The 24,294-nt window shown below is 39.5% G+C and overlaps 1 protein-coding gene across 8 annotated transcripts in view; it reads left to right on the plus strand.

Moving 5' to 3' along the window:
• Nucleotides 1-24,294, plus strand: part of Ada2b (Transcriptional adapter 2B) — a 153,178-nt gene that overhangs the window by 71,399 nt on the left and 57,485 nt on the right. For all 8 annotated transcript variants that reach the window (XR_010858488.2, XR_010858487.2, XR_010858489.2 and 5 more), the window contains one exon: nucleotides 10,751-10,826. Coding sequence is in view for 4 of the 8 variants with exons in the window: in XM_067135259.2 (XP_066991360.1) it covers nucleotides 10,751-10,826 (76 nt within the window). In the remaining 4 variants the exon portion in view is untranslated. The remainder of the gene's footprint in view (nucleotides 1-10,750; nucleotides 10,827-24,294) is intronic.

Here is a 24,294-nt window from a genome sequence, read left to right on the forward strand (position 1 = left end):
TCTCAGCGGTGCCAAAACATCAGTAATCTTCGGACTTGGTACATTGTAACAGATATACTTATCAACACATCAGTTATATATAAAAATCTTGAAATTGTTAAAATATATCTGTGTTTCATCTTACTTATTTACTATGTCAATTTATTACAGACTTTAAATAGAAATTTTCAAATCATAAAATGGATATCTATTAAATTAGTCAACTATATGCTAAAATTTTTATCTGCTCTGCCCTTTGAAGCAAATGCTTCTTTCGTATGCTGCAAATTTGCGACTGATGCCACTTCATCCAAGTTATCCTTGCGTATTCAACAATGGCAACCGTTTGCTGTACGCTGCTTGTCCTCGAGCAACGCGGCCGGTTGGAATATGCTTGGATAGCAGTCACAGATTGTTTCACGTACCTTCGGTTCCTTGCCTTGTCAGACAACCAAGTGGGGTAGCTCCATGGGTAGTACGACGACCTGAAATTATCCTGGATCTGCACACTTTCCCGAAGGAAAACACGGACCCTTCGATTTATCCGGAGGCTCTTTCTGTCCATTGTTGGCCGGTATCCATGCTCAGCCGTCGTTTACACGGATGGCTCGAGTACGGACACTAAAGTGGGCTGTGCGTTCGTAGTCAATACTGATTGGTTTCTTTTTGCTCTCACGGAAACCTGTAGTGTGTGCACAGCAGAGCTCTATGCTATCTGTGAAGCTCTGCGGTACGCACTGTCTGATGAGCGCCGACTTTCTTGTGTGTACTGACTCCTTGAGTTGGCTGCAGTCTGTTGATACCTGTTTCTCTCGGCACCCCCTGGCGCAGCGTACCCAGTACCTGCTGGCTGGGTGTTCGGACGCCGGCTTCAGAATCGCGTTTCTGTAGCTCCCAAGCAGATCAGGCTGCCAAGAAGGCAGTTACACTGCCCCCGTTGCCGTACAAGGTTCCAGCAAGTGATATTCGCTCTCAGCTGAGACATCTGGTTATGTCCCATTGGGAGATGGAGTGTCATGCCACTGCCCTTCCAAATAAGCTGAGAGCAATAAAAGGTACAACGAAGGTACGGAGGACTTCCCTCCGGGCTTCACGGAGGGAAGCAGTGGTATTATGTCGTCTTCGTATCGGTCACGGTATCCTAACTCACTCCCATCTCTTGAAATGAGAACCCCCTCCGGTGTGTACTTGCGGGGATCATCTTTCTGTGGTACACATCCTTATGGAGCGCGTGGACCTGGTCGATCTGCGCCGTAGTCTAAAACCCCCACTTACCATCTCCCTCATCCTGCGAGATGACGAGCAGTTGGCAGACCTCTTCATCCGCGTTTTGAGGGATAGTGGTCTTTTTCATTGTGTGTAACGATGTCCTTTGTCCTAGTGTATATGTGTTATAGTCCGTTTTGGTTGAAAGCGTCCTGCGCGAGAAATGGTTGCGCATGCAGTGGTGGGAGCTATCGTCCCCCCACTCCTACAGCAGGTCCAGTCGCCAGGCTAGCGCTGAAGTGAAAACGTCTCTCAAGCGGCGCGTGTTGTTACGTGCGGGCTAAGTTGACATTACTGAAGTGACGAGTCCTCTTCTAAATCTGGGAGACCACTGCGAGGCTACGCACGTGAAAGTGTTTATACCATGAGTGAACATATGAAACATATCATCCAGATCTCAATCACACTGAGTCGGTTTGGGGAGATATCAAAGGAGAGGTCCGTGATAAGAATATATCTCACCGGGCAAGTTGGCCGTGCGCGTAGAGGCGCGCGGCTGTGAGCTTCCATCCGGGAGATAGTAGGTTCGAATCCCACTATCGGCAACCCTGAAGATGGTTTTCCGTGGTTTCCCATTTTCACACCAGGCAAATGCTGGAGCTGTACCTTAATTAAGGCCACGGCCGCTTCCTTCCAACTCCTAGGCCTTTCCTATCCCATCGTCGCCATAAGACCTATCTGTGTCGGTGCGTTTAAAGCCCCTAGCAAAAAAAAAATATATATCTCAATTAATAGTAATACAGCATAATTAGTTTTTTAGCATAAAAATGTGTGCCATAGCATCTCTAATGCCTTCACTGTTCATAAATGAGGCGCTCCTATTCCCAATATAAATAAACATGCTTATTCTGTACGAAATATTTCTCTGTCTTATAGATCACTCGTGACTTGACAGCAGACATACTCGACAAAAAGGAAGCTCTTTGCGGATATTGCTTGCACAGTATTCGCAAGACAAACGGAAAAAATGTTGCGACCACGTAAAAGACACTGAGCAGGAATACTGGGAGCGTAACAACACCATGCATAAGGAATTAGTATTAGACCAGTCCGACATCAACCTCGGTGAAACTTCAGATGACACTGATTCAGACGAGAGTGAAGATTATTCTGAATAATTTGTAAATAAGATCCCCGAACTCCGAATATTAAACAAAAGTGATCATAGAACACGTAAGAAGTCCGATAATATTTTTGCTCTGATTTTATGAGACAGATTTATATTGTCTATTGTTCCGGAGCATTTTATTGCTGTTTTCGTTGTTTTTGTTGCTGCTGTTGCTGTAGGAGACCTGTTGTCTGTCATAACAATAGCAGGTTATTCAAGAGTATTATATATTATTATATTTCTTCTGATGGACAAGAAAAGTAGACATTGTTAATGTTATTATGAAAGTAGCTGAAGTATTTCTACTAATGCTTCTTCTCTGCATTTTCCCGACAAATTTGCATTAATTAATCTCTTTTATACGTATTTCACTAGAAATCACGTTAAGTAGATTATATCTCCAGGCTGTCAGTGGAAACAACTTCCTCCTATTCGTTAGGCGATTGATGAACTGATAGCGCGTACCGATGCGCCTTTCCTTGGTATACAGTACAGTACAGTTTCAAACGAACTTCCTTTATTCGCAGTATTACCAGTTGCAAGTTACTGTCTTATGTTCAATTGATTTTCTACCAAATGGTTCAAACCTTTCAATTTTATATAACAGATTTCATATTCGTAAGAATGTATAATAAGAATGTATAAGAATAAATTAAAGGCTACAGAGTGCCAAAATATTGACCTCCACTTTTACTATACACTGAGATTTATTTCACGTTGTGTCGAAAGCATCATCCGATATGAATTCTTTTAGGCATGACCCTCTGATTTCTTGACGTCACCAACATTTATGACGAAAGTTATGAAGTATTTCCGTACTGGAATAGAACTGAAATTTTAGAATGTTATGCTCAAAGGCCTGTGTAGTTAATTGACAAGGTTTTAAGGCAGACAATTGAAATATAAGACTCGATTTGTACAATGTACGGTACTATTTTATTTTCACTAGTTTATCATATTAAGTAATTCCTACACCTTTGAGTTAGTGTGATGTATGTACACCAATGAGCCATTGCATAATGACCACCCCGACCCGGGAACGTATCGCACCTAAGCTTTCCACACTATTTCAGTCAGTTCCCAGGGCTACGTCCGCTGCCTGAACTCGACTGTGTCAGCTGGAGGAAAGGTTCAAGTTCTTCCCCCACCACCAGCGCGAATGCTCCCATAGTTCCTCGCACACGAGGCCAGGCCACACCTCCGGTCGTCCAGAAAGACGCTTACTACGAAGATGGACTATAATTGCGCTTTTATCCTATTGACCTCATTTTAGTTTGTGTTACGTATTTTAATGTGTTTTTTTAACGTCTAACGTAAATTATATGTGTATATATATTGTATATACCTTTACTTCCAGGCAATGCTTTATTGCTTTGTTTCCTGTATATTCTCTTATTTTATTAGAAAATACGGCATTGTGATTTAGACCCACTGATTGTATAATCTTATACTCATTTTTCATCACCACCATTTTTTTAAAACTCTAGTCAGTGGATACATTTTAAAATTTTTAACCATCATATATCATGTCGTCCATCTCGTTCCATTAGGGGCCGATGACCTTTGATGTTAGGCCCCTTAAAACAGCAAGCATCATCATCATCATCATAGCAGGCATCAGGGAGTTTTTAAATTGGTGGAAAACGGTAAAAAAAAAGGTAAACAGACTCTAGAATCGGTTTAAGGCAATTGTTGAGGAATGTGAAAACAGGTTTGTACCTTTAAAGGTGGTAAGAAATGGTAGAGACCCATCTTATTATAACAGAGAAATAGAGAGACGAAGAAGGCAGTGCAGATTGGAAAGAGATAAGAAATGGCTGTGGAAGTAAGGAGAAATTGAAATAACTTACTAGGAAATTGAATCTAGCAAAGAAATCAGCTAAGGATAACATGATGGCAAACATATTTGGCAGTCATACTAATTTGAGTGAAAAATGGAAGGGTATGTATAGGTATTTTAAGGCAGAAACAGGTTCCTAGAAGGACATTCTAGGGATCATTAATGAACAAGGGGAGTGTGTTTGTGAGGATCTTCAAAAGACAGAAGTATTCAGTCAGCAGTATGGAAAGATTGTTGTTTGCAAGGATAATGTCCAGGTAGAGGAGGTGACTATTGCTAAGGAAGTATTAAAATTGATATATGATAACAATGACATTTTTAATAAGATACAAAAGTTGAAAACTAGAAAAGCAGCTGGAATTTATAAGATTTCTGGAGATATACTAAAGACAATGGATTGGGCTGTACTGTAATACCATATTTGAAGTTCTTATTTGATGATTGTTTGCATGAAGGGGGTATACCAAATGAATGGAGAGTTGCTATAGTAGCCCCTGTGTATAATGGAAAGATTGATAGACATAAAGCTGAAAATTACAGGCCAGTCAGTTTTGACATACATTGCATGTAAGCTTTGGGAAAGCATTCTTTCTGATAATAATAGACATGTTTGCAAAATTGATAACTTGGTCAATAGAAGGCAGTTCGGGTTTAGGATAGATAGATAGATAGATAGATAAGAAATGGGTGAGCCCTGTTTTCGCAGAGCTCCACACGTAGGTCTATGAAGACCCTTTGTGCCCCTTGAACGGGTTTGCCTAGTCCAGCCCTAGTGCTCCTATAAAGGATACCAGTGTCCGGATTTTGGCGTTCCTGATGTCCTCCAGGCTCACGAAGTGTGAGCCCAGGTATCGATGTCTAGTGCTTGCAAAAGCCTCGCACTGACATAACACATGCGCGGAGGTCTCCTCCTCCTTACCGCATCTTCTACACATCGGATCCTGGGTGATTTTCATGATGTGTAGGTGTCTCTGTAAGGTATTGTGGCCTGTTAACAGTCCAACTACCATTCTCATTCTGGTCCTATTCAAATTCGTTAGGACCTTTTTATAGCTTTGACTCGGCCCTTTGATAAGTTCACGTGCCTGTCTTGCTATGGTTAACCTCTTCCAAATATCTAGGTGAGACTGGTTTATCCATTGGGATATTACCAGTCTCACACTTCGGAGTGACACTCCCAGGAAGGGCTCTGGTCCTGTAAAGGAACCCATTGAGCCCTGTTTCGCTAGTTTGTCAGCTTCTTCATTTCCACTGATTCCTGTGTGCCCAGGAACCCATAATAAGGTAACTGAGCTAAGCTCACACAGCTGATCTAACATCCTTTGGCATTCCCATACCAGTTTTGATGTTGTTTTAACTGCACATAGTGCTTTTAACGCTGCCTGGCTATCACTACATATAGTGATGTGTCTTCTGTGTCCAGGCATTTTCCATATATTTAAAGCACAGGCTAGTATTGCGCATACTTCAGCCTGGAAAACAGTAGCATATTTACCCATAGGAAGGGAGAGCCTTGTCTTAGGCCCCCAGACCACGGCGCCTGTGCCCGCCTCCGTCCGCGAGCCATCTGTGTACCATGTACAGCCCCCAGACTTAAGACGGGCCCCAGCGTCCGCGGCTCACTCCTCCCTTGTGGGTATCACCACTGTGAATTTATAATTCAAATTAAAGCTAGGCTTCATCAGATCCCCGATCATCATTGTCATAGGGCAAGTCTGGTGAAGCCTTGTAAGAATAGAGGCATGACCTCTATTCGGGTTTTTGAAGGACCATCCTCCGAGTGACCAAAGGCGATAGGCACTCATTCCCGCTATTACCTTAACATATAAATGTAAGGGGGGAAAACCTAGGATGGCCTCCATTGCACATAATGGTGTAGTATCCAGTGCCCCTGTTATTCCTAGACACGCAAGTCTTTGGACACTGTTTAACTTGGTGCTCACAGTTTTACTCTCTGAGCCTGGCCACCAGACTATAGATGCATGGATGATCGTGGGCCGTACAATGGAGATATAGAGCCACTGGACCACCCTAGGTCTTAGGCCCCAAGTCTTCCCGACGGCCCTGCGACAGGCCCACATAATCTTGCGAGCCTTATCCACCTTATGATCTTCCAACTCAGTCTTGCCTCAAGGATTATCCCTAGGTACTTAACCGAGGTTGTCTTAACTAATTTTTTTCCGAATAGGAAAGGCTCTGACAGTCCGTCTAGCCTCCTCCTCCTGGTAAATACCCGGGTTTAGGATAAGATATTCCTCTGAAGATCAACTTGAAGGATTCCAGCACCATATAGCAAATATCTTATATTCCAGAGGTGAAATGACTGTATCACGATTGATCTGTCTAAAGCATTTGATAGAATGGATCATGGGAGACTTCTGGCAAAAATGAGTGAAATTGGACTAGACTAAAGAGTGACTGAATGAGGGGATATATTTCTAGAAAATACATCTCAGAGAATTAGAGTAGGCGAAGCTTTATCTGACCCTGTAATAATTTACAGGGGAATTCCTCAAGGCAGTATTATTGGACCTTTATGTTTTCTTATATATATATCAATGATCTGAGTAAAGAAGTGGAATAAGAGATAAGGCGTTTTGCAGATGATATTATTCTGTATAGAGTAATAAATAAGTTACAAGATTGTGAGGAACTGCAAAATGACCTTGATAATGTTGTAAGATAGGCGTCAGGCAATGGTATGATTTTAGAATGGGGTTAAAAGTCAGGTTGTGAGTTTCACAAATAGCAAAAGTCCTCTCAGTTTCAATTACTGTGTTGATAGGGTGTAAGTTCCTATGGGGACTACAGTAAGTACCTAGGTTTTAAAATAAGGAAAGATCTTCATTGGAGTAATCGCATAAATGGGATTGTAAATAAAGCATACATATCTCTGCACATGATTATGAGAGTGTTTAGGGGTTGTAGTAAGGATGTAAAGAGAGGGCATATAAGTCTCTGGTAAGACCCCAACTAGAGTATGATTCCAGTGCATGGGACCCTCACCAGGATTACTTTATTCAAGAACTGGAAAAAATCCAAGAAAAGCAGCTCGATTTCTTCTGGGTGATTGTCGACAAAAGAGTAGCGTTACAAAAATTTTGCAAAGTTTGGGCTGTGAAGAATTGGGAGAAAGAAGACGAGCTGCTCGACTAAGTGGTATGTGATAAAGATGTTGATTCCCAAAGGGAACCTGAAATGTTTGTTCTGAATTAGTAAATTTTATAATACCAATATAGTTGGTACGTTACTGGATGTTATAAATTTTCCCGCTAACTCATTCCCGTTTGCCAGCGTTTTGCCCCATTGTGCCAAGTTGGGCTCATCAGTTGATAAATAGCACACCCAGCAAGATGCATGGCTAGTGCATACTGTGGCAAACGCTGGCAACCAGGAATGTGTTAGCTGGAAAATTTATAATGTCCAGAACGAACCAACTATATTGGTATTATAAGTTGTTTGTTCCGAACTATCGGAGAGATGGCGTGGAATGACATTAGTAGACGAATAAGTTTGAGTAGTGTTTTTAAAAGTAGGAAAGATCACAATATGAAGATAAAGTTGGATTTCAAGAGGACTAATTGGGGAAGATATTAGTTTATAGGAAGGGGAGTTAGGGATTGGAAAAACTTGCCATGGGAAGTGTTCAATAAATTTCCAATTTCTTTGAAATCATTTTAGAAAAGGCTAGGAAAACCACAGATAGCGATTCTGCCACCTGGGCGACTACCCTAAATGCAGATTACGAGTGATTTATTGATTCAATGATTGATTGATTGATTGATTGATTGATTGATTGATTGATTGGACGATAAACTGATGAAAACATGAAGAGTATTAATCAACACTCCATTGTGGCGCACTACCAAATGAAATGGAGACAGCCGAACCATGACGTGTACCTTGCCACTGGATGAGATAAGCATTGCTGCACGTGATGTTATTGATGATGAATTACTCCTTATCTGCTCTTTCTAGTCTAGTAAGTGCAGAGGAAAGGGTCCTTAAAACAAAATTTGAACAGTACTCCAACTAGTACAATTCAGATAAAGTATGTGATGAATGTTATCTTTAAAGCAAGACGAACAATTTTATTTTCCCATAAACTACATTGTATTTGCTTTTCAACCGATCAGAATAAAAATATTGGTCCTAAATTTGTTCCATAGGGCACGGCATGTGTAAGGAGATGTAGTCTTAATGTGATTCTCCATACATTTCCGAAGAAATCAGGTCATGACAATTGGCATAACTATTGTTACCTAACAGTATCTCATATTCCGGAAGTTTCTCTTCTACTTGCAGAAAAAGCAACGTACCATTATTTCAGCAGATATTGACACCCTGGAATATCATACTGCAGTGTCAATTATGAGTTACTTGGCAACTTTACTGAAAGTGAAGATAGATTTTCAGGATTTTGAGCAATTTTTTTTCCAATTTGCTTTTACGTTGCACCACCACACACAGATTTTATGGCGACAGTAGTATGGGAAATGGTTAGGAGTGGGAAAGAAGCAACTATGGCCTTAATTAAAGTACAGCTCCAGCATTTACCTGATGTGAAAATTGGAATCCATGGAAAACTGTTTTAAGGGGTCCTGACAGTGGGGTTTGAACCCACTATATCCCGAATGCAAGCTGATAGCTACATGACCAAAAACGTGCAGTCACTTGCTCGGTCTCTTTGAACAGTTAACTAGTTAATGAATATTGAAATTTCACGACTGCATTTTAATCGAAATACATTTTCAACCTATTAGGTTCTGGTCCGTACATATACTGTAGTATGTGTTGAAGAGATGTTAAGTACAGAACAAAAATGGCCAACCGACGTGAAGTCAGAACGTTGTGGTGTCCGGTTTGCCATTTTTGTTCTGTAGTTAACATCTCTTCAACACATACCAGTGGCGTGCGATGAACACATTCGTTACCCCAGCTGCAAATTTTTTTTAAAATGTAAGCAATCGTAGCCCCCACTGCACACTGTGAAATCAACATTACCATTTTATAAGGCGGCATTTTTTGTGGAAAGTGTCTATCTGAGAATGGTCTTAAAGAATATTTTCAACCACATACTCGCACATATTTCCAAATTGATATTCACTGCAGTGACAACAACATCATAACTTAATCTATAGCAGATTTTAAACAATGTACTTACAGTTTCACCCTGTGACTTTTCGTGATAGTACAGTCATGGTTTTCATAAAAATACACTGGGACGATTTGTTTTTAACTTAAAAAGCCTAATTTAAACTGAATCAGCAAAATTTAACTGGTATTTTACCGTCGCCGAAGTTTTATAGTTCCACTCGCTTACTGAGTGTACGTACACACAACACTGACAAATGAAGGAAAATATTCGTCACGATATATAATACACATTATATTAATGAAGAATGCCACAGAACTCGCGAAACCTTCACCTATGATCCGATAGGAACACTACAAAGATTCACTGTATACCACCATCACAGACAACCAAATACATAATTATTTTACTTCACGCTTAACTTTGTGTTCATACTGGGCAACCTAAATATTTTTCTTGGCTATCGGAAAACATATTCTACACGTGTCATCAATGAATTGCTCGAAAAAGGTTTATACATTCCGAAATCCCAAAATAAAATATATTTTTCTGTATATTGATTTCATAAACTGGCCCTATTTTTATTAGCAAGACGATGTGCAAGTGGCTATACTGTTAACATGTTGATATTTGTCTTGTAGCTTCTAGCTTGTGGCGCTGAACACTTTGAGTGTCAAGTATTAAAACTAACATGCCTTACCTAAGCTAGCTGGGCTTTCGCAGTAATTGCTGTCAGGGTAGGCCCACAGCCCTGCCTTGCTCCTAGGACAAGGAAGCTTCAAGTGCATGCGTCATCCAAACGACTTAAATTTCGCTGGGATAGCTCTCTTTCGCGCTGGCAAGGAAAGGCAGCTCGCTGGAGAAGCTGAACTGCGGTAGTGTGAGCAGATTGTTGAGATAGCTTAACTTGGCCTGGCTTAGATGTTCGCAGTTTTTTAAACATTATAAAAAGCGTTCTAAGGAATAATAAGAAAATGTTTGTACAAAGATATTTACCCAGAGCTGCTAGGGTAGATGGGGTTCAGTGCACGCCACTAACACATGCTATATGTACAAAACATGGCCTAATAGGTTGGAAGTGTATTTCATTTAACAAGTTATTTGTGGTTGACATTGATAATTGATTCTGATTTTCAAAATCAAGTAGGCTACTTTATTGTGCATGTTACTGTCTGCTGTAACATTTGAAATGTTTTTTTTTTTTTTAAATTATATATTATATTCTTTCTCAGTAGACCTTGAAGAGGCTAACTTTTGCTTGTAGGATTTTAAATCTTACCAGATAAGCAGCATTACATTGTGGAAGTAGCTATTTGTTTTGTTTGTTTGTTTGTTTGTTTGTTTGTTTGTTTGTTTGTTTGTTTGTTTGTTTGTTTGCTGCTTTCTGAAATTTACATTCTGTTATGAATGCATTGTATATCATATAAATTTTCCTGATGTTTTTCTCATCGTTTCCTTCCAGGAGTATGATAATGATGCTGAGTCTTTGGTATCTCCATTATTTGTGAATAATCATGAAGATGAAGAATATGATATCGGTAAGTAATCTCTTTTTAGATGAGTTTTTGCAAAAAGCTTCTAGGTGATAGATGTTGATTGAAATGGAAATGCAGGCAATATGATACAGGGAGGTGTAGACTCTAGGTAAACGGTGTGATGTTAGGTTGATAAACTGGAGTGTTCAAAATTTGAAACAGGATGTGGTGAAGGTATCGTCCTTTCCTCTTTTTATCTGAACAGTAATACGAAGCAGAGTTCCTGAAAATAGGAACTGTGAAGGATAGGAAATAGAACTGTCTACATACATATTTACAATAGAGTAGCACAAGGCAAGCATAAAGAAAAGTGGAAGAATAATGACGAAAAAACATCTAACGATAAATATAGAGGAAAAAATTAAAAACTAACATAATTAGAGACACAACATAACAAAAACAAAAAATAAAGGCTAAAGAAACGAGAAAAATTGTTGAACGTAAAACGAAGAGAAGAACTTATAGCTAGGCACAGTAAGATAAATACAGACATAACACTTAAGTAATGGTATAGCACAGTAAAAAATAAATATTATATTATGTACAAAAGAGAGGACAGCAATGAGAAGAGAAAAAAGGAATATGAAGAAAATGAACTAGGTTAAGTTAAGGAAGAATCGATTAAAGGAGGCATACGAAGAAAAAACGTCCAAGTTCCTGTCTGAAGATAAAGAGTTAAGGAGGGTTGGTATGCGGATAAATAAACTTCTTTGAACGAGAGAGAGGCGGGAATACGGAATATGAAGGGGCGTATTAATCCTGGTTTTGCGAGTTGGAACATGTATGGAAAAGAAGGATACAGGTTCAGGAGAACGAAATAAACCGTTAACAGCGTTATATAGGAATCTAAGGTCGGCTACTTTCCTGCGACTAGATAACGGGTGAAGGTTTAACTTGTCTAGTATCTGATTACTGCTCAAGTTTCGACAATCAGATACTCTGGCTCTAACAATGGCACAGAAGAATGACTGCACGCGGTCAATATGATTCAGATTAGTGGGTGAAGAGGTAGACCAAATGGGAGACGCGAATTCAATAATCGGTAGGATGCAAGATACATAGTAGGCTCGGAGGGCGTGGATATCGGTGATGTCAGAAAATCTATACAACAGACCGAGAAGTGACATTGCTCGCGCGGTTATCTTTTGTATATGGGGGACAAATAACAATTTACTGTCAAACATCACTCCTAAGTCATTTTGTTCTGCTAGAGTTGGGAACGGGTTACCGAGGAGGGAGTATTTACTGAGACTAGGGGATTTACGAAGCGTGATCGAAATAGAGGAACACTTGGCAGGGTTAGGGTTAAGACGCCATGTGGAGCACCATTCAGAGAGTGAATTAAGCCCACTCTGTAAGGAGTTTACGTCAGATAAAGAATCGATTTGTTTGAATATTTTACAGTCATCTGCAAATAGTAGAATTTCACAAGAAACAGAGGATATAGAATTAATGAGATCGTCAGTAAATAAGACAAAAAGAAGCGGACCTAGGACACTGCCCTGTGGGACGCCAGAATGTACCATAACAAGAGTCGAACTGAACCCATCAAGAACCACACGCTGAGTTCTGGTATTGAGGAAGCTCTGCAGGAGAGTTAGCAAGCGACCATGGATATTAAAACGTTCTGAGAGTTTATAGGAAAGAAGTGCGTGGTCTACGGTATCAAAAGCCTTAGCAATATCAATGTAGCACACGTCCAGTTGAGAACCGGCGTTAAGAGCAGACGTTGCACGATGGAGAAGAACAGCCAGATTAGTTAGGCAGGAGCTACCAGGAAGAAAACCATGCTGCTGGGACGATATATAAGGAAGTGTGAAAGAAAGAAGGCGCTGGTGGATAATCTTTTCACAGATAAGCGACAGAGTGGGTAATATAGAAATCGGACGATAGTTTCTGACATCAGACCTCTTTCCACTTTTAAAAACCGGAGTGATGTTAGCGATTTTCCAGTCGTCAGGAAAGTAGCCGGCTAAGAAGCAACGGTTAAATATAACAGCAATAGGATGGGCAAGAGTCGTAGCGGTATTCTTAAGGAAGACAGGACTGAGACCATCCGGACCAGTAGGTTTATTTTCTGGGAGGGAGGAAAGTAACGAATAGACTTCTGACTCAGAGGTGGAAAGATTACTGAGACTATGAGAAGGAACAGAATCAATAGACGGAAAATCTGGGAACTGAACAGGTGCAACAAAATTAGACGCAAAGTAATCGTTGAACATTTCCGGTCTATTACTACCACTGGCTAAATTATCACCCCAAGTCACTGTGTCTGGCACACGCTTTGTATTTTTCCTGCTGTTTATCAGAGACCAGAATCTTTTACTATTACTTCTCACTTCTAGGCAGGCAGAGTTTATGTAGTCCTGGTAATCCCGTTTTAGAAGCTGTTTATGGTGTTTGCGAAGGTCAGAAAAAGTTTTATAGCTGGCTTCAGAAGGTGACCTTTTCCAGTCTTTCCAGGCTTTCGTTTTATTAATTTCTGCAATTTTGGTGTCACTTTTCTTCCAAGGTGGGCATCTGGCGGATGTTTTACGAGTGGGAACAAGGTCACGGATCACAGCACGAGTCCAGTTCATAGAACAGGTCTACTGCTTCTTGCACTTCACCCACTTGCAGCAAGTGCCAGGGTAGAAGAGAGAGGGTGTGATTGACAGCCTGCCAATCAACCTTTCGCCACAAGGGTACACAGTTCCTGGTAAAGGGTCGATGACATTTCGGGGGGCGGGGAGGGGCAACAGAGAATGTTGCCTCTACAGACTTGTGGTTCGATTTAAAAATATTTCGTCCCACAGAAATAACGGAAGGCTCAACGGAGCAGAGCAGGTAGTCAAGAAGACTATCCCCGCAGGTGTTCTCAAGGACGTACTGTTGGAGGCCTAGGCCCGTAATATAATGGTCGAGATACCACTTGTCAAGGCTATTAGAAGGGACACCATGAGCAGGGGAATTCCAAGAAATAGAGAGGTTAAAGTCGCCTAATATAATTACATTAGGATTCAGATTAATGGCTTTCATTACAGAAGAGAGAAAATTTTCAGAATAATTGAGGGTTGATCGAGGTGGCCTGTAAAAACAAGCAAATAGATATTTGGAATGCTGAAATTTCACTTCTACCCAAATGGCTTCGCAGTCACTACTTAAATCAGTACGTTGGTTAGCATGCCATTTGGATTTAACGGCCAGGAGAACTCCCCCGCCCCGAGATCCACGGTCCATTCTGAAAATGGAAAACTCTTTGGAAAGAGGGATTTCCGTGTCTGAAACAAAGTCAGTTAACCAACTTTCAGAGAAGGCGACAATATCGAAAGAAGATAGTTCTTGTAGGTAGAGCTCACAGTCAGTAATTTTGTTTTTAAGAGAGCAGATATTCTGATGGTAAACTGAGATCGCACTATCCGCCGCGGGTCCCGGGTTTATCTCCACATCACCAGCTAACAGTAGGAATGTCAACAACAAACTTAAAGTAGACCGAGAAGAAAACCGAGATAATTTACTGGAGGCTGGAATCGAAGCTGGTGCTACAAGAATGCATGGGAGGTTTGCAGTCGGCAGTGAAGGAAAATGAAACTGACGAACGGCAGTCAACCAGTTTCCAACCTGAGGTATATTGTTACAAACAAAGTGAAACTGACCTATGTCTCGTCAAAATGATTTGATAACAAACAGATTTATATCTGTGTGTATGTAGACAGTGTAAAAATTGACAGTGAAAGATATTCCTGGTTTAAGGCACCGTAATACTTAATTTCTCCTGAAATAAATAACAACATATATCTTATTTTTAAGAACAATGCATTGTTTTTGAAAAGACACGTTTATTTCGTACAAAATCGGGAGTTTTGCATCTATTTCGCATAAATGGTATAATTTCACATTTTGAGCAATTTCGCATTTTATCGCTAATTCGAAATCGCTTAAAGCCACTCGTACAGGTCAAATAAGATTAAGGCACATACACTGACAAGTTTTGATATATTTTGCATTTATTGCAAATGCTAAAAATCACAAACTCTATTCATCAGGAAAAACTTAGCATGTACCTAGTTTCTGTTAAATGAGTGAATTATGTTGCTTGATTTCGGATTGCAGGAATTAAGAGGAGAATCGGCTAGATATAACAGGAATATCGGCACTTCGTTCAACTTGACTTTTGTGTTCTTCATTAAAGTCCTTTCTAGATCTTGGTTAACTTGACAGTCACTTTGCAGTCCATTGGAAGTCTTCCCCTGATTTCCTCTGAGTTATCCTCCATTGTTCAAGATTAGGGTGGGCAGGTGACAGATCTCTCCTCTACCTCTTAAGCAACCTACTTGTCTCATGTGTGAAAGGTTATAGTTTTCTTTGTCAATGACCATGACCCCCTTTCTGTTGTATCTTGTGGCTGTATTCCTTGCTAACTCTTGTCAGACTTTTTGCATATGATGATCTGTTGTTCCCTGGCTGTTGTAGCTGTGATGAGGGTAGCAGATCTTACAGAACATTATATATGATAATGGACATCCCTATCCTACTCCTGCTTTGGTCTTAAAGGTACCTGAGGGAGTTCTGTTAGCTCAATCAATCATCTGTATTTAGGGCTGTCACCCAGGTGGTAGATTGCCTATTAGTTGTTTACCTAGCCTTTTTTTAAATGTTTTCGAAGAACTTGGAAATTTATTGAACATTTCCCTTATTTCTAATCCCATATCCCTTGTCCTATAAAATATTTGTCCCAATTTGCCTTCTTCAATTACAGCTTTATCTTCATATTATGATATTTCCTGCGTTTAAGAGTTCCACTCGAGTTTATTCGTCTACTAATGTCATCCCATGCCATTTCTCCAACGAAAGCTTGGAACATACCGCTTAGTAGAACAGCTTGTCTCCTTACTCCCAAGTCTTCCCAGCCCAAAGTTTGCACCATTTTTGTAACACCACTCTTTTGTCAGAAATCTCCAAGAACAAATTTTGCTGCTTTCCTTTGGATCTTTTCCTGTTCTTGTATCAAATAATACTGGTATGGGTCCCATACATTGGATTGTGCTGCTTTCCTTTGGATCTTTTCCTGTTCCTGTATCAAATAATCCTGGTATGGGTCCCATGTACTGGGGTCTTAAGTGAGACTTGTACACTCTTTCGTTCTATTGTTGTGGATCCTGGATTCTAGGAGAGAGACATTTTTGGAAGAAAACTCAGAAAAGTTATTGTGTATTGGGGGTGTTACTGTACTGTATATTGCTCTCGGTGCTAGACCAGATATAGCTGCTAGTCTATCAGTTCTGAGTCAGCATGTTAAATGAGCTGCCCAGTTGATAAATGAATTGCTGAAAACTTGAGGGGAACATTGATTGAATACACTGATGAAGTTTGAGCATAAGAACATTTTAGTGGAAATCTTACATTTTTGTTCTTAATGGCTGTATGTGAGTATAGCTCACAACTCCATGGTGCTACAGTGTTCCAAGTGGTATTCTTACATTTGTCTCATGGAACTCTCTACTAGCTAATGTTGGTCACTATAACTTTCATAACTTTGTGAGCAAGTCAGTTGAAAAGTTGTGCATGTGGTATGCAGTACCAAGTTACATCGACGCTACACATACCTGGATCTTCCATTGTAACTTAAATTTTGACTTAAAATATGAGTTTTACATTGTACGTATACTGTGCCCTGCATAGAATTTTCAGCACCATATTGGATGTATACATTTGGCTTCATAATCTTGCAAAAATTATATCTTAATGGTTAAGACTATGTAATCAATGACATCGTGGCAAGTGGTGGGGCGAGATTGTCGCAGTGCAGTAGTATAGCTCACAACTCCATGGTGCTAGAGTGTTCCAAGTGGTATTCTTACATTTGTCTCATAGATCTCTCTACTAGCTAACGTTGGTCACCATAACTTTCATAACTTTGTGAGCAAGTCAGTTGAAAAGTTGTGCTCAATATGAAAAATGCCTAAATATCGTTGATCTAAATGGATCAAAAACTACCATAAACAGATTCATGAGGATAGAGAGAAATTGCTGGCATGTTATGTATGCATTCAGAAGGAAGTTGATCAAGTGGTGGAAAAAATTGTCATTCTGTCTGTTTGATTTTGCCATATACTGTACGGTAATGCTTGTTCACAAAAACTTCCCCTATTGAAATTTTGCGAACGTTTGGCAGATGTTTTAGTGAGTAGTGTTGGCGCTGAAATGATTGAAGAATCACGAGCATCATCTGCAATGAGGCTAGTAGGTAGAGATCATTTTCCACACAGAATACCTGCAGTGGGCATGAAGAAGGAAGGCCGTGTTCAGCGTATGTGCAAGGTTTGCTGCGACAAGTCCAAGCACAACACCGGCTGTGCTGTAAAGAAAATGACGACCGTATATTGCCGTAAATATGATGTAGGTCTTTGCATAGGAGAATGTTTTGAGTGTTACCATACCAAAGCTAGGTATTGGGAATAACAATGTGTAATTCTGTTGTTCACTGACTGAAAACTATCAAACTTATATGAGTGAATTAGGAATTCAAGTGCGTGAAAAAGGATGACAGAATGTACCAATATTGTAGCCTGCGTTCCTTTCCACTGATGAATGTAAGCATTTTTGAATTGATTTCATGTGATAGTCCATTTTTTCAAGAATATGTATATGAAATTGTTTGTTTATATTAGAAGAACTACCGAGCTCGATAGCTGCAGTCGCTTAAGTGCGGCCAGTATCCAGTATTCGGGAGATAGTAGGTTCAAACCCCACTGTCGGCAGCCCTGAAAATGGTTTTCCGTGGTTTCCCATTTTCACACCAGGCAAATGCTGGGGCTGTACCTTAATTAAGGCCACGGCCGCTTCCTTCCCACTCCTAGCACTCCTAGCCCTTTCCTGTCCCATCGTCGCCATAAGACCTATCTGTGTCGGTGCGACATAAAGCAACTAGCAAAAAAAAATTAGAGGAACTGACAGAACTGAGATGTATTTTCTGAGAGTTTAAAAAACGCCGCCACAGGGTAGGGATGCTATCTTGACTCTTCTGGGCTTGTAGTGTTAAGCATGTCCTGTTTAGAGATGAGAAAGTTGGTCTTTTATTTACTTGGGCTTGTGATAGCATTTCCCAAAATAGTAACACAGCCAGCAGTTATTTCCAAAGTTGTCCAGAATAGTTCCATATGGCATGTACTATTGCATAATTCTTCTTCTTCTTCTACTTCTTCTTCTTCTTCTTCTTCTTCTTCTTCCTAGTTTCCCGCTTCCAGTCTTCTTGGTCGGATTGTGAATCAATGATTTTCACAGTCTTTTATCTCTCCACCACTGCGTTCCTTCAATATTTCTTCTACTTTTACTCCTCTCTTCTCTATACTCTCTTTCACCGTATCCAGTTACCTCTTTCTGGGCCTTTCCCCTTGTCTTCCTCCTATTATTTTCTCTGTAAATATTCACATAACACTAACAAGGAATATTCACAAACTGCCTGACTGATAATGTTATAGGGGCCGATGCCTCAATGTTAGGCCCCTTTAAACAACAAGCATCATCTTCATCATCAGATAATGTTATAATATCAAATATGACGTCGAGTTCAACTTTAGTCAATGGTTATTGTACCAATTATTTGCCCAGCCCAGTAAATGTACCTGTTTATGAGCCTAGAGAGATGTTGGTGTAGTAATGAATATGACAGAAAACTTGGCTATAAATAATGATTTTTCTATTAATTTTAGCTGTTTTGTTAATGAATATGGCGGCACTGAACTGATCTTATGGATAAACCTATAAAGGTTGATGATGGCATTACAGCTCTGGAGGTCAATATCAATGTTGTTGAGTAAAACTCGCTCGCAAAAACATTTGGTGAACTTCTTTCATTGTCAAGAAAAGTATGCGTAAAAAGATTGAACTATACCGGGCTCTAAAGTAAATACGAAAAACACGTGGTAAATGCGGTGGTACTGTCTATCTTTTGGTAAGGTGTTAAAAATACTTTATGCGTGTTAAGTAATGTTATTTCCGCATAATAGTTATGCATACATCTAAATCTATTTATCTTCACTTTTCACTTTGAAAAGGCTGTTTAGTTTCAATTTATAATTGGTACTCGTTCATTAAAGTGCCTTTTGAGAGGGCTGATGTGTTAACAGCAGAACAGCCAATGCAGTATTCAGTAGCAGCTCATTTAGCTAACGTACAACCAATGTGCTTTCTGTTTACTGCTGTGTTCCCGGTGTTGTTGGCGCACTAGTGACTTTGCATAGTATTACAAGTTTCTTTCGCGCTAATATTTGGTCATAGATCAATATTAATTAAGCTTGTTGTCTTGGTGTTTAGGATTTAGTTAACTGTTTTAATTTTTGTCAAATTTCCGTGTGGAGTGAAGATAAAGTATCTTACCATGTGTTTTTCATATTTACTTATCTCTCACATAAAGCATAAAAAGGGAAAAGCATTGAGAAGTGGAGAAAAGCAGTGTGTCTTCAATCGTGGAGAAAGGGAAATATAATTAAGTTTCTGGATGGGAAGGGAATCCCTTAGGAACCGAGCCGTGTCGAGTTGGAACTCCTTAATGTCTTCCCATAGCATATTAAGGACTCGTGTGGTGCATATCGAGTAGATGATATCGCATTACAATCGAGAAGGCAAGTTTTAAGGTTACCTCCGTACCATTGTTCTTTAAATCCAATTGAAAGTGTGTGGAGCCAAGTTAAGGGCCATGTGGCTAAGAACAACAAAACTTTCATCCTTGTGGAAGTAAGAAAACTGCTGCTGGAAGGGATTGAACCATCCCTCAACGTTGGAAAATGTGTGTAAAACACGTCATCGAAATGGAAGAAAAATGAATGTTGATATAGATCAGTTAGTAGACCATGTCATTGAACGGATAGTGATTAATGTGAATGATTCCGACGGTGATGACGATGATATGGAGGGGATTGACTAACGTATCTTCTGCAGGCGACATTGGTGAGTACATTAACCTTCAGAATTGTATTGAATATCATCTTGATTCATTATGGTGATTGTATAAATGTTGTATTCTTCTTAAAACATGTTATTTGAATTATTTGAATTAGTTATCGATCTCGCGGTTCCTTGACTGGTGTTTTAATGCGACTAGTACTGCAATGCGCACATGACTGGACTTGTTATTCTTATCTTCCAGGTAATTTGAGATACGGTATAGCTAAATTACAGCAGATGAAATGGTTGTCACCTGTATGTGTTTTTCTGGAATTACGAACAGATTTTATTGATGGTATAAAACTAATCTAGAACCGGACAAGATTTTGTTCCAACTCTGGGAGAGAGACAGTTATTCTTCAACAATACTCTTGCCTGATCTTGAACAAGATATATTTAGGTGGTCAGATCATAGTCTCTTGGACAAGGGGGTCAAATGTGCGATTTTGGTTCACGTAAGACAGTAAGAAATGGAGGGAGAAGTTTACCCTTTGTGGATACAATGGGCAAATAATCCCCGCATATTTAAAAAAATAATTTGGGGTGCGAGTTTTATTTGCATTAAGGTTGGCAACACGCTCCTTGCTCACCTAAGTGTTCGATGTTGGGTGTACAGTTATGCTTTGTGTAACTGCAGATGGAATAAAAGTGTCCCCATATGTCATATTTAAATGGAAAACTATTCAGGCTTTCAATTCTAAACTGCCTTCATATTTAAAAAAAAATAGTATTTTACAGATTAATTTAAATTCAAAATTTCTCTGTGTCACGATAGAATGCGTCTTCTGGAACGTGCAGGGGTAGCTTTCCGCACTCTCATTCACTTTGGTGTGTCTATAGTGTGTTTCCAAGTTCAAGTGAAATCATAATTCTTTTGTATTCGGCATTTTAAGAAACGCCACAGTACCACGTACCAGGCAGTGTGCGGAGAAGCAGAATCCGTGAACACTGGCGATGCCGACAGTTTGTAAAAACGCGTGGCTCATAATTCATTTGTACCCACCAAATAATATTGTCAATGGTGATGAAACTGCATTTTTTACCTTTTACTGCCGAGCCCAGGCGGACTTATGGTTTTAAAGGAGATGGGGTCACTGTACTGTACTGTACTGTACTGTACTGTACTGTACTGTACTGTACTGTACTGTACTTTGTTATACAATGCAGACGGAAGCTAAAGCTTGCTCCCTTCGTTATAGGAAAGTTTGATAAGCCATGATGTTTTAAGGGTGTCGGGCACTTTCCATGCAAGCACAAGGCATCTAAAAATGCAAACAGTACTGTAAACCAAAGAATAAAGCATTTGCGCAAGGGAGTCAGCATAGATTTCTCTCTTTGAATATTTTATTTCTTTCTTTCGTTGCGTGCGGTTTTGTTTGCCAGTGATTTATCCAAGTTCATTATTTGAATACTGTAAATGCACCTTGTTGGATACATTTTAGAAATTGTTTTTCCCATGACATTTGAAATATTTAAACTGTGAATCAATGTTGATTGCTTGTAGTATGGGGTATTAGAATATTTAGTGACGCATTTCTGAATTACGAGTTGGCGGTTAATTCGAAGTCATGTAATAACATGGTTTCACTGTATTGCAGAACTAATATCTGAGTTTGCCGGTGTGTTTGTTTCAAGTATGCGCTGATGACCTTAGATGTTAGGCCCCTTCAAACAACAAGCAAGCATCATGTTTCAAGTGTTTACATCGCACGAAAATAATTATTCATCACCGGTTGTGTTACTATCCGAGTAAAAAGAGACTGCGTTTGAGAAGTGTTTTAGATGTGGAGTGTGATGAATTTGTAAGTACCGAGCTCGATAGCTGCAGTCGCTTAAGTGCGGTGAGCATCCCGCATTCGGGAGATAGTGGGTTCGAACCTCATTGTCGGCAGCCCTGAAGATGGTTTTTCGTGGTTTCCCATTTTCACACCAGGCAAATGCTGGGGCTGTACCTTAATTAAGGCCACGGCCGCTTTCTTCCAACTCCTAGCTCTTTCCTATTCCATCGTCGCCGTAAGACGTATCTGTGTCAGTGCGACGTAAAGCCACTAGCCAAAAAAAATTGTAAGTAATTTAGGAGATGATTCTAGTGATTCAAGAGACAACGAATCTTCCTATCTACAGGGATTCGAGCCTATTGCAAGTTCAGATTAATGAAATACCTGTCAAACCTACTTGCTAATTTTCATGGCATTATATAGAAGTGATAATGTATTTTTATCATCTCAGGCAAAGTAGCTATATCCATAAATTTACACGTTCATATTTGCGTAAAGATCACGTGGACCTCACAGAGTGGTTTTTTTATGCCTACGTTACTCTTTCGATGGAAAGAATTTTAGTTCATTTAATTTTTTTCAAAATTAGCCTTCCTAAAATTAGGGTGCGTGGCTTATTCGGCGGCGAGGATTATTCGCGTAAATCAGTATTCAAGGCGCTGATTTTATTCTGCTAATCATGTCTCTTTCACCAATGCTTTGTTGAATTACACTGACATTTTAATTAAAATGGTACATGTTTTGCCGTACATGTAGGCATCATCAGCCATGGGTTTAACCTTGAAATAAAAACAGGCACCTGATTTATATAAAATATATTAAATCTAGACTGGTTGGTATTTAGAATTTCAGGTGATGAATAGTTATGAACCATCTTGTCATTGAATTGAATTCCAAATGATATCACAGAATTCTCAATTTGTTCTTGCAATTGAACATGTTTGTAAGATACAAAGTGCAATGAATCAGTATGAGCAGCTAAAACTCATGTGCCTTCTAAACTCTTTCCAACGAAAGAATAAAGCAAACATAAACAAACATTTAGTATCACTCAGTGAGGTCCACATGTGTCACTGCCTGCTCTTTACATTAATATGAACATAAATGAAAATTGACAGTTATAGACATATTGAGATATGGTAACAAAAATACATCTCATTACTATAAAATATATTTGCCACGAAAATTAACAACTAGGCCTACTTTACAAAGGAAAAAATTACAATGTATCCTCCTAATTCAATACAAGATATAATTCCATCATTCGATGGAGCGATAAAATTCAAACAGGTTTCGACTCGTTTGAGCCGTCTTCAGTGAAATAAGGGGGGTGGGGGGTTCAAGTAATCTACATAATACAAGCTAAAAATGTGCTAAAAACATAATGAACAAATGAAAAACAAAAGAGACAGGCGGAAATAAAAACAATAACAATATACAATATTTACAACACTAGATGGAGCAATAAATAACTCGCTGAGACAAATTCAGTGAAAAAAGGCTAATATAAAACATAATTAGATCCAAAAATTGTGCTAAACCTAAGAATAAAATAAAATAAATGATACTGATGGAAACAAAACAATAAGTGCTAATGGTGAGGTTGCGCACCTCTTAGACTAAATTAGACTAAGTTTGATAACAATTCAAAAACAGGACGAAATCATGGTGTTGAAAATTCAGGCTGACAGTCTGTCTTTCTTAGAAACACCATCCCACGAATGGCTAGGAGGGGAGCGAAAAAGCTTGAGAAACCAAGTTTGAGAGGAGGCAGCATGCTAGGTGAAATGCATGTGATAAGTGATGGAAAAACGCTGATGAATTTAAAATTTTAGATTAGCAGTATTCTCAATTTCTTCTCAATTTAGCGGTCCCGTTCTCGAAGATTATTTCCAATGTTGGCTAGTTGTGTTTGTCTTATACTAAATGTGTGTTTGCCCTCCCAACCATTTATTGTTTCGTTTCCATCTGTATCATTTATTTTCTTTCCTTTTCTTCGTAGGTTTAGCATATTTTTTGGATTCAATTATGTTTTATATTAACCTTTTTTCACTGAATTTGTCTCAGCAAGTTATTTATTGCTCCATCTAGCGATGTAAATATTGTTATTTCCATCTGTCTCTTTTGTTTTTCATTTGTTCCTTCATAATGTTTTTAGCACCTTTTTAGTTTGTATTATGTAGATTACTTTTTTTTTGCTAGGGGCTTTACGTCGCACCGACACAGATAGGTCTTATGGCGACGATGGGATAGGAAAGGCCTAGGAGTTGGAAGGAAGCGGCCGTGGCCTTAATTAAGGTACAGCCCCAGCATTTGCCTGGTGTGAAAATGGGAAACCACGGAAAACCATTTTCAGGGCTGCTGATAGTGGGATTCGAACCTACTATCTCCCGGATGCAAGCTCACAGCTGCGCGCCTCTACGTGCACGGCCAACTCGCCCGGTGTAGATTACTTTAACCCCCCTTATTTCAATGAAGATGGCTCAACCGAGTCGAAACAGGTTTGAATTTTATTGCTTCATCTAATGATGGAATTATATTTTGTATTGAATTAGAGGATACATCTAAATTTTTCCTTTTTTAAAGTGAAAACCTCAATACGGAATGGTTCTAATATCTTGTAACTAGGCCTGCTAATGTGACAAGTACTGATATTTTATTAATAATAATGTTATTTGTTTTACGTCCCACTAACTACTTTTTAAGGCCTTCGGAGACGCCGAGGTGCCGGAATTTAGTCCCGCAGGAGTTCTTTTACGTGCCAGTAA

The sequence above is a fragment of the Anabrus simplex genome, chromosome 1, assembly GCF_040414725.1.
Source record: "Anabrus simplex isolate iqAnaSimp1 chromosome 1, ASM4041472v1, whole genome shotgun sequence".
Classification (NCBI taxonomy): Eukaryota; Metazoa; Arthropoda; class Insecta; order Orthoptera; family Tettigoniidae; genus Anabrus; species Anabrus simplex.